At 43.1% G+C, this 10,450-nt stretch overlaps 1 protein-coding gene across 3 annotated transcripts in view; it reads left to right on the top strand.

Annotated features, from left to right (window-relative positions):
• Window positions 1-10,450, top strand: part of AVL9 (AVL9 cell migration associated) — a 42,814-nt gene that overhangs the window by 475 nt on the left and 31,889 nt on the right. Inside the window, exon 1 of one of the 3 annotated variants that reach the window (XM_074575496.1) lies at window positions 6-590. The exons of the other annotated variants lie outside the window; for them this stretch is intronic. Within the exon in view, the coding sequence (XP_074431597.1) occupies window positions 465-590 (126 nt within the window). The 5' untranslated portion in view covers window positions 6-464. Of the gene's footprint in view, window positions 1-5; window positions 591-10,450 lie in introns of those variants that run through there. 3 annotated transcript variants of the gene reach the window in all.

Here is a 10,450-nt window from a genome sequence, read left to right as displayed (position 1 = left end):
TCCTCACCTGTCCGGCGGCTTCCCCCTCGCCTGCCGCCTCTCCCCTCAGCCTTGCGGCGGGGTGGCCAGGCGGGGAAGGCTGGAGCCCCTGCGGGAGGAGGCGCTTCTGAGGGGGGGGGGGGGCATTGCTTTACCTCAACGGGCCGGTGTGAAACGGGCGAAGCGCGTTAGGGCCGCTGTTGGCCGCGCTCCCCCCACCCCCCGCGGAGGGACCGGGGCGGGGGTTCCCTCAGCCCGGGGCGGGGGCTGCCCGGCCGGGGCCGTGACTCAGCCCTCGCCGGGCGGTTAATGTTTTATCGAGCTGCCTACGTGACTGCGACCGGCCCGGCCCCGCCGCTCCCGCCGGGGGCCGAGGCGGAGCGGGGCCGGCAGGGAGAACCCCACGCCGTCCCCCCTCCTTTTCCTTGGGGGGGGGGACAGGGCGAATCGTGGCAGCCCTGTCTCCTGCGAGCCGTGCGTCTGTAATGCGTTCAGGCAGAGGATTGAGAGAAAAACGAATCATTTTTTTTAATGCACCTTCTGTTCCTGCCATCTCAGCGTTGAACTCTCACAGGTCCAGCTTGCACACGCCAGGCCTGACGGCCCAGGGTGTAAGTCCACCCTTCATTTAAGTTTTCTTTGCCTGTCTCTTCCCTTGTTTCATAAACGCTTGACTGCTTCGCGTGGCCTTTATGGTAGAAAAATTTTATGTATGTTGTGTATTTCATAGGTGTTTTATGCTCTGATTTTTTTTTTATTTTACTTTTGTTTTTTAAACCCTTTAAACAGGAGATGCAGCTGGGCTGCACACACAGTTACTTCGCTGTGACAAGAGCAGATAGATGCAATGTGGGACTTGCAGTGAGTCTTTATGTGGAGCGTCCTTAGTCTTTACAAAAATTGCCAAAACAGCGATGAATTTGGTGGTTGCTGTTATGCGAGAATTGGTCTGACGTGAATGCGTTTCATACAGGGTACCAGAGAGTTAAATTACTCTTTGTTAATGCTTCAGGAAACAAAACAAGCACAGCATGGTAACATGTAAAACAATTCCTCATACCAACAGTGGCTGAAGCAAAGTGCAATAGCTCATTGTAGGCATTCTTCCATCTCTCTTTCTGAAAGATCTGCATGGTTTTGTAATGCATCCTTTCTCCTCAGGGTGTCTAGGGGATGTTTGCGGGATCAGTTCCTATGAAGTAATTAGATCATCTAGGTTGCAAGGCTTGCAATATTTATCAGTCACTTTCTTGTCAAAGACGGTTAGGAGATGAGCGTTAGTTGGGTGTCTGTAGGAGGAAGAGCATGTTTTTACCCTCACCTTGTTGTTGGCCTCTTGGAAAAGACACAGGTTGAAGACAAAAGCAGAGGTGGCTTTTGTTGTTTCTGTTCTTCTTTTGGGGCCTTTTCTTGTAACGTTATGCATTGTTGGTGCAAAGAAAAAAACAACAAAACAAATGCAACAAAACTATAAATTAGTAGCAGTGGATTTTATCTTGCTGCCAATAAAATATTTGTAGAAGTACATTTTCAAGTGTTGTCAAAAACTGATTGGAATACCTCTGAACCAAAGTATTCTTTATGTCAAGAAATTAACTGGAGAAGTTGGAGAGAATGTGGCTGGGGAAGGGGATGGTGTAGCTGTGTCACAGGCAGAAGAACTGCAGGAATAGAATGGCAGCTGGTAGAACCACAAACACCCAGGCATCCTTTGTAAGGGAAATCTAACTAGAAATCTAATTTTAAGTATATTTTACCTCTGACTTAGCAAATTTGTTACTGAGCTATAAAAATAGTTTCCTAAAAGAACTGGAGGCAGGGAACTGCACAGCTATATCCTAATGAGTTTGCCATCAGTAGCATGGGAGGCTCCAGAGAATTTGTGAAGGAAAGAATTAATTAACAACATGAAGCTAAGTAGACTGAGTCCTATGGGCATTCACTAAAGATAGATCATGCCTGACTGACCTGCATCTTTTGTAAGAATAAATGATTGATTTACTTTCTCTGTAAAAGAAACGGAGTAGCTCGAATCCACCTGGAACTTGATAATGGACCACACAGTGCTACAAAAAAAAAAAGTGGGTTGTTTTTTTTTAAGGTGGAGATAGTGGAGGATTAGTACAAGAGCTGGTACTTGGGTGAGGAACAGTACGAAGGAGAGGAAGCAGCAACAGATTTGTGTCAGAAGAGGAGCTGCTGATTTGAAAGGTGCTTGCAAGGGGTGTTTCTCAAGACTAAATTTGGGCCCATGTAAGTGGCACTGGCATCGTTTACACATTAAAATCTAACTATGATGAGCAAACTTGAGGAATCAGTGTTATGAAGGAAGACTTGGAGTGTCATGCAAGAGCTGGATGATGTAGGAATGCTGGAATGATAGAAATGGGGTGCATTATGAAGTCATGCAATAGGAATGAATAATAACAGTATAGAGGCTTGGGAATTAACAAGAGGAGACCTCTGGAAGAGAAAAGGAACTGCATATGATCATGGTTAAGTCACAGAAGTAGTGTGATTTAGGGGCGAGAGTGGCAATAAATGTAGTCCTATATAGTGTAATAATATCTTTATTGATGTATAAAAATTCTGATCCACCGTTCAGGAAAATTGATCTGGATTCTGTCTGTCGCTTCCAGGAATGGATGAGGGAGTCCTTGGGCAGTCTGTTTTCAAGGAGGATGTAGAAGAGCTTGGCTAGGCAGGCTAACAAAATGGATTTTGAGGCTGTCTTTATATGAAGACTGTAAGCCATCTGTGGGAATACAGGAACATTCTCCCCTTATCCTCTCCTGCGTCTTCACAACTGGAAAGCAGAGACGGTCCTGTGGTGAGCTGAAACAGGGAACTGAGGTGACCAATAAGCTTTGTTTTGGTGGGTTGTTTTGAGGTGGTTGGTTCACGGGTTCTGTTTGCTGAGTGGACATTTGCAGAAGACAGCTACACGGGCCCAAGGAGACTAGTATGGGCGTGGAAGGAGTGTCTATTGAAAGTGTCAGCCTGGGACTTTTTGGTTGTCACATTTGGGAGTGACATTTGAAGTATTCATTGAACCACTGCATTACATGCAATTGTATTCCAGGAGACCGTTGGAAAGTGAAAAATAAGGAGGAAAAAGCAACCATTTAATGTAAAAGACAGTGTTGGCACAAGAACAAGTGGATATGGACTGTCTGTGGACACGCCGTAGATTGCATATGAGAAACTACTAATTGCAGAAAAGCAAAGTTCCAAAGCAGTTTTCAAATGGCAGTAATTCAGAGTGAATTTGGGGAACTTGCAAATTAGACATGATACAGCTAGCCTGCCTGTTGTAACAGGAATTTTCCTGAGAAGATTCCTTTTGGGTTCTGGGTTTCCATCTCTTGTTTTCTCAAATAATCTTACTAAGCAGGGCATACGGAGTTAGAATTTATTGGTGCTAGTTGTTCTCATTTGCTGACTTTCCCTCTGAAGCTGCTATATGGAAGGTGATAGAAATATACATGTGGTGTAAAGCTGATGTGTACGGAAGTGTGTAACTTGAAACTGAGCTCTGATGTGGATTCTCTGGGATTGCTGTTGGTAAGGGACATAATTGGATTTTTACACATTCTTAGACAAGTATTATTCTGGTTAGATCCTGTTGTCTGAAGTGTACAGCTCTTCCTGTTGATTAACTTACAGTATAAGAAGTGTTTAGCCTATAAAGCAAGGACTTTTATATGCCATTTGGAAATGTGTTGGAACATCTTTTTCTTGCATGGACTTTGAAAACAATCCATGTACGTTTGTTTATAAAAGAGAGAGTCAAGGAATTGGTCTGTTTCCATGTGCCTTTTGACTGATAGCAGGAAGCACGATGGTTGTTCCGTGTGCTGCTTCCAAGGGCCCGCTGTTGGACTGTGGGTCTTCTTGCTGGGTGAAGTAGGACTATGTAAGAGACAAAGTGAAGGTTTAACATACGTACATTGTTTAGTCTGAGGATGCAGTTTCCCGTGCAATTGTTAAAAACTTGGAGTTGCCGCTCACTGTTAGGAAGGCTTTGTGCTGTGTGAAAGCAGCATGTTGCATTTTCCAACTGAAAGTCCTGAACACATTGGAAAGAGTTTTCTCTAGCAAGTATGGATTAAGGTCTTGGAGAAGCTGTAGGCTTTTGTTGCTTACATGAGCAGATTGCCAGCCTGCTGCTTCAGGCCTCTTAGTTACTGACTTGGACTGTGATACCAATGAGATGTTCAAAAAGTGCTGGTTGCTGTATCTCTTTGCCAAGGAGGTAGCTACAACAGAGTGCTCAGAGAACGGGGCAAGAAGCTGGGCTGGGAACTAGGTCCAGCTAGTATTTAACATCTTCTCAACAGGCCCATTAAAGAAGGGAATGACAATTGGGTTTCTCTGCTTTCTACGTACTGGCTGACTTGTTATGGAAACCCTCCTCAGCGTGTAATTAAATAGCAAATGTCCCAAAATGGGCAGAGCTCACGGGTAGAGTTCATTCGGTTATGATTTTCATTCATCTGAAATGAAATGACAAACATTTCATTAGTATTCCCCAAAAAATTGCTTTTTTGGCACCTGTTTGCTACTGATAAAAGGAGTAGCCTAAGGAGAAGGGAACAGCAAACATAGCTCTATCATATGTAGTTGCTCATATTCGTGTCCATTAATGCAAAACACACAGTTTTGTTGTGGTAGGAGTTTCTACATGCTTCTTGGGTTCTACAGGACTCAAGTCATGAAAGCAGTGGGACATAAATTGATAATAAGAGAAGCCTGCCACAGAAATGGTGTGGTCTGTTTTGGAATATCTGGAGCTGGTTGACTCATTAGTTACTGCAGCAGGTTACTAGTCCAGCTCCCTGGCTTTTGTTACATTCTGTTGATCACCTGCTTCGGTATAGGATGGTAAGATTTGGATTTTGGGGCTGTTTGTGCCTTTCTTCTGCAGCAGCTGATAACAAATTCGTCAGCGGTTTTCAGGAGCTGTAGTGGTTAGTGGCTTGTGATTTCAGAGCAAATAAAGGGAAAGGGTGTTTTTTCTTCAGAATCATGAAACGCTTCTTCTCATTACAAGTGAGCAATAAAGCATTTAATTTGCCTTACAACATTCTAAATTTTGAAAGCATAAATGGTGTGGAAAGTCCTTATCTATCTTATGATAGAGGTCTTCAGCAAAAATGTAACCTGAACAGAGCTTGACTAGTAGATGCAAGTTGTGTGTTGAAAAATACACAGAGAGACCTTCGCTTTATGGTGAAGGTGGAACACTGAGGGTCATGAGGTGTAGGTCTCCACTAGTGATCGTGTGTGCCACGATCCGTGTTTGAGCTCTGTCTCCAAGCTGTATTTACATGGGGAGACAGAGAGATAATAGTCTCTGAGGGTGTAGGAAGGCTTAAAATATCACGAGTGCTCTAAAAATTGTTCATTTTGAAGGCAAAGTTAAAATGAGAACTGATTTATTTGAAAAGGAGAGGAAGAAAAGTTTCAGCAAAGCTGGAAAAACTTTCTGGCAAAAGAGTTACGCAGAAATCCCTGTAAGCTCCCTGGCTAGTTATTGGAGGAAGTAGATGGTCCCTTTACTACTGTACTACCTGACGTGGCACAAGAATCCCCATCTCCTCTTGATGCTGTGAGGCTTTGAGTCTATTACATTGGGGTAAACCTCAGGCCCTGTGTCCCCACCAGGCAGCCTATACATAATCTCACCTCACCTGGGGCAAGGCCCAGTTTTTCTGCGCTCCATGTCCTGAGCAGTTCTGCAGATCCTCCTTGACCTTGTCCAGTGGGTGACCACTGTCTCACGTACCCTCTCAAGGGCTTGACTGTCTTCCAAACCGTTCTTGACTTAAACATACGCATTTCCAACTGTGTTGTGGAAAAGAAGAGGAGGGTGGGTAGTGGGGAAAAGTGCTGTGTGTCCTGGACTGCTCACGTGGCTGGTCACTTTTGTTTGCTTGGGACCATTGTTCCGTAAAATAACAGCAGCTGATCTTGACCCCCTTCTCCATACGCCGGTGGACAACGACCTTTCAGACTTGGTGTCACAGGCGTGGGGTGGATTGTTGTAAACAAAGGTATACTCCTGTGGAATCCCAACATTTGTCCTAAAGATCTTCACAGTACTTTGCCTTTTTCAGGTAAAGGTGATGCTTGCTTTCTCCCAAGTAGTGTCTGAGTTGCCTGTCTGTGTGGGTGTGTGTTTGTGTGGACCGTGCTTAAAGACCAGTCTCCCTGTCTTGCCTGACCATAGGTTTTCTTCCTGGCATGCAAAGGAAACGTAAGCTCAGGAAAGAAAGAGCTGAGACCTTACTTCTCTAGAAGAGCCTGAATATGATCTTTGAGGGGGAAGAATGGCCTTTAAGACTTCCTCCCTTCCTGAATTGGATATTAAAAAGAAATTCTTCACTGTGAGGGTGGTGAGGCAGTGGAAGAGGCTGCCCAGGGAGGTTGCGGATGCCCCGTCCCTGGGAGTGTTCAAGGCCAGGCTGGATGGGGCTTTGAGCAACCTGGTCTAGTGGGAGGTGTCCCTGCCCAAGGCAGGGGAATTGGAATTAGATGATCTTTAAGGTCCCTTCCAAGCTGAACCATTCTACGATCCTATGATTCTGTGTCCTCCTCCTGTCATTTGAGAGCTTCAAGTACTTGAGCTCCAGGAGGTAACGCTTGCTGTGATCTGCAGAAATCAGCACCTAACAGGGCCTGAACAATCCGCACACGTGGCCTTTTTCACTTATGCCTGGGGAGCGTGTGAGGGCTGAAGGGGAACGTCTCCAAGCAGAATTGTTGTCAAGTTAGACTTGACTTTGTTTGCAGAATTGGGAGGTGTCTGAGGAACAAGCAGGTTTAGTGTGCCCTTTTTATCAAGTCTTTTGAGAACTGCCTACGTTTCCAGGTCTCCTGCACCCTCAATTGTAGCACTTGTTTCCAAGGGGGAAATACTGAAGTCGCTCTCTTCGGTAGGTTCCATGGGCAGCCTTTCAGAAGACATCTTTCTTTTCTTTTGTTAAGGGGAGCAATTCTAGCCTGTCTCAGTCCCTGTTTGCTGTCTTTCTTCTAAGACTCTGCCTTACTCGAGAACTACTTTTTCCTCCTCTTGATCTCTGCCAACCCAGTAGTTGCTGTGATTCTGTTACATGGTTAAGAGTGTCAAGCACCCCTAAGTGAAGCATATGCTTTGTAGGTTTTAAAGTCCTTGTGCCTTTGTTTTCGGGGAGCACTATAGGCAGGTATTACACAATGGGTAATCTTCTCTAGCGATTAAACAAGATCTTGTTAAAGGAACAACAGAAACAAAAAATAACTTGAAGAGGAACTAGGCTGGAATCAAGCTGAAGGGCTTTGTTCCTGGCTGTGTTGCTGATAACCTGTAAACATTAGCACAATTCCTTTGTTTTTGTTCCCTTCTGTAGTAGTATTATTTAAGCACTTTAAAGAACCATTAGGAGCATGAAATCTCTCCATTAAGTTAATCATAGCGTACATTGAGTATCAAAGATTAGCCTGTTGTCTAAGATATATGGAATTGCTTACGTTCAACTGGTTGAAACTTTGAAAGGAGCTTCTAGCTTTCATTAGAAAGACTGCTCAAATTAGCATGGAATGCTAATTGCTTTAAATACACAATGCATGGCTGAGTACACAGTGTAATTGCTATCTCGCACTTCTGTAAACAATGCCACAGATTCTGATCTCATGTGTAGAATTAACGGTGGATTCCGCTCTTTGCATGTCTATGTAATCTACTTCTTTAGTATCTTGTGTTCATTGTTGAAGAAAAACTCCCAGGTGTGGTGGATTTTTGGTTGTTTGTTTTGTTTCTTTGTTTAGTATTTTCAAGCTTTAAAAAGTGCTATGCTTTGATAATCTTGCAGTTGCTTCCTTGAAGTCCCAGACAGGAAGTAAAGTATTTCTTTGAAGGATTCCATACTGGATATTTTCTCCGTAGTTACCCTGATGTGTCAATTGAGAAAAGGTTCCTAAATACCTATTTGCGGTTACATAACACTTTCCATAGTCATCATCGTTAACTTTCACATTATGATATGTCTGTTCTTTGTATGTGTCATAACATCTAAGTAGTTATTTAAACATTCCATACCAGGAATTTTGACCTTTCTCTTGAATAAATAAACAAATGAATGGTAAATCAGTAAAATATGTATTTCTGTGCCTCTGTCGCACCTTTCATCTGCCTATTTCAGAATGCTTTCAAATAGTAACTCATGCTCTCAGCACTTCTATAAAGGTGGCAAAGTAACTTACGTACATATATAGTTGAGGGAGGTTCAAAGCTGTAAAATCACTGAACAGAGGTCACTCAAGCTGGAGTAAATTGGAACTTGCAAGTCTCAACTTTATATTCCGTCCTAATATTGCCTTATTTTGTGATATGTGTCTAATTTTGGTAATCTGTCCCATAGCTTGTACATGGTGCTGAATTATTACACCTAGGCAGAGGTGTTGTTTCTAAAAGTGCTCTCAGAAAGTTGTGGGTACGAGACGTGACATCAAGTTCCTTGCCTGTTCTGGTGTGCTGGGGGGTAGGGCACGGGGCGCCCTGCTTCATTGGGGTTACCTAGAGCAGAGCATGTTCTTTACTTCATGATGTTACGGTGTTTGGGTAACTTCTCTGCCTCATGCTTGGGAGTGAGCTGGATTTGTCTGCTCAGGAGTAAATCTCATGTTGAAACTTGTAAGGAAGGAGCATGTTCGCTAAGAGCCATATTGGGACCATCAGTAGTTAAAGAACCTGAATGCTTGTTGGCTCCTAAGATGAGGTGATTGCTTGCCTGGACTGCATCAGTTCAGCAATGTCTGCTATACAAATTACGCACAATGGCTGTTTCCAAAGTGATGAGTAGATGCGCTTGAAAGCATGCCTACAGTCCGGTCCTCCATTTTTCCCAGGAAAAGGAGGATTCACTGTAGCATTTGACAGCTCCCTGCCAGCCTGCATGGCCTTTGTCCCATTGGGAACCAGGGAACCTTGGAGCAAGAGCTGGGGAAAGGGTGCCTGTCCAAGTCTTGTGTGTGGTGATGTCTGCGTGCTGTCCTGGGGGAGAGGAAATGCCACCAGTCCCTGTAGCCGGGTGTGCCCATTAAGAGCCGATGGGCGCAGCGGGTTGTGTGGGTGTAAAATTGGCTTCTGATGACCCCAGTGTATACTTGTCGTTTTGTTGGGCAGACGCCAGTTAGGAGTAGAGCTGAGGGTTGCCCTCTCTGGTATCTTGTGTCTTCTTAAGAGTTCATCCTGTATGAATTCTAACTTACCTTCTGTAAGACCACAAAGTCTTGTCTTGAGGGCACAGAGTTCCCTGGCAAGTCCCCTAGGCTGGCATGGTTGCAATAGTATTATGTTCCTCCTCTTGGAGAAGTGCGGGGCTTTTTTTGTTGTCACTCACAACAAAAGTTGTTTGTTGTTACTTACAGCAAAAGTTCCAAAGCACAGGATTTATGTCTGACGTGAACCATGTGACTATAAAAATAAAGTGTTAAGTAATTGGAAAAAGTGTCCAAAATGCATATTAGCATGAATTTGAAAACAAATAAAAAGGTTTTAATGTTTCAGGTTATTTTTTCTTTTAAGTGCCTAAGAGACAAAACTTTACTGACCTAGTCAGAGTTTTTGAAGGAAACTTGAACGGTTATATTGTGCATCTGTAGCAATACAAATGGTGTCTTAGAACTTGTGTAAGTGGGTGATCCATAACTTTAGTGATATGGGAGCGTGAGGAAGTTCCAGTTTCAGGAACTGGAAGGATATGTAATGGATTTTAAAATATATTTGCAAAAATATGTATCATGCATATTTATTCGACATATACATATTTATATAAATATGCAACTGTATTATATATAGTTATTATACATATAGATATAACTATATAACAGATATTTTAAAATCTGTCGTTAGAGGTCACCATATTACTGCATAGGCATTGTTACATGGATGAACTTTTCAACTTGTAGATCCTGATCTGTTGGTTCTGTCATACAACAATGGGGAAAGTTTGTCATTTAAATCTGATTAAATTGTGATTTAAATAGTAAATCGTTCTCAGTGCTGAAAGACTAACAATGTTCTTAGAGTTTCATTTGGCTGCAAGCTGCAGTTGTTATGGTGATTTAGATAAAATCATTGGTGTGCTGGTTTTCTCTGGATCTGGCTATGCTAGGACTAGTATCCCAAGAAAGCTTTTAAAAACTTTTTAAAATCCCTACTTCAAGTAAAGAACAAACACTCAATGCTCAACATCCTTCTGCTTTTTTGTTCTTATTTTCTTTCTTAAATGAGAGAAGAAGAATTGGTATCCTCAAAATGAAATGTGTGTAAAATTATTTGTGAAGGGGAAAGTTGTTGTAAATGGGAATGTAATGAGGTTTTTTTTGCCGGTCTCCTCTTCCTCATTTGAAGCAATTATTCTACCTATTGGTGCAATACAAGCAACGGGAGAGATCATCAAAGCAATAGTTCAGAGAATGGAGTGGG

This window comes from Larus michahellis, chromosome 2 (assembly GCF_964199755.1).
Source record: "Larus michahellis chromosome 2, bLarMic1.1, whole genome shotgun sequence".
NCBI lineage: Eukaryota > Metazoa > Chordata > Aves > Charadriiformes > Laridae > Larus > Larus michahellis.
Note: the sequence above shows the minus strand (reverse complement) of the source record. Positions and strands in the feature narration are given on the sequence as shown.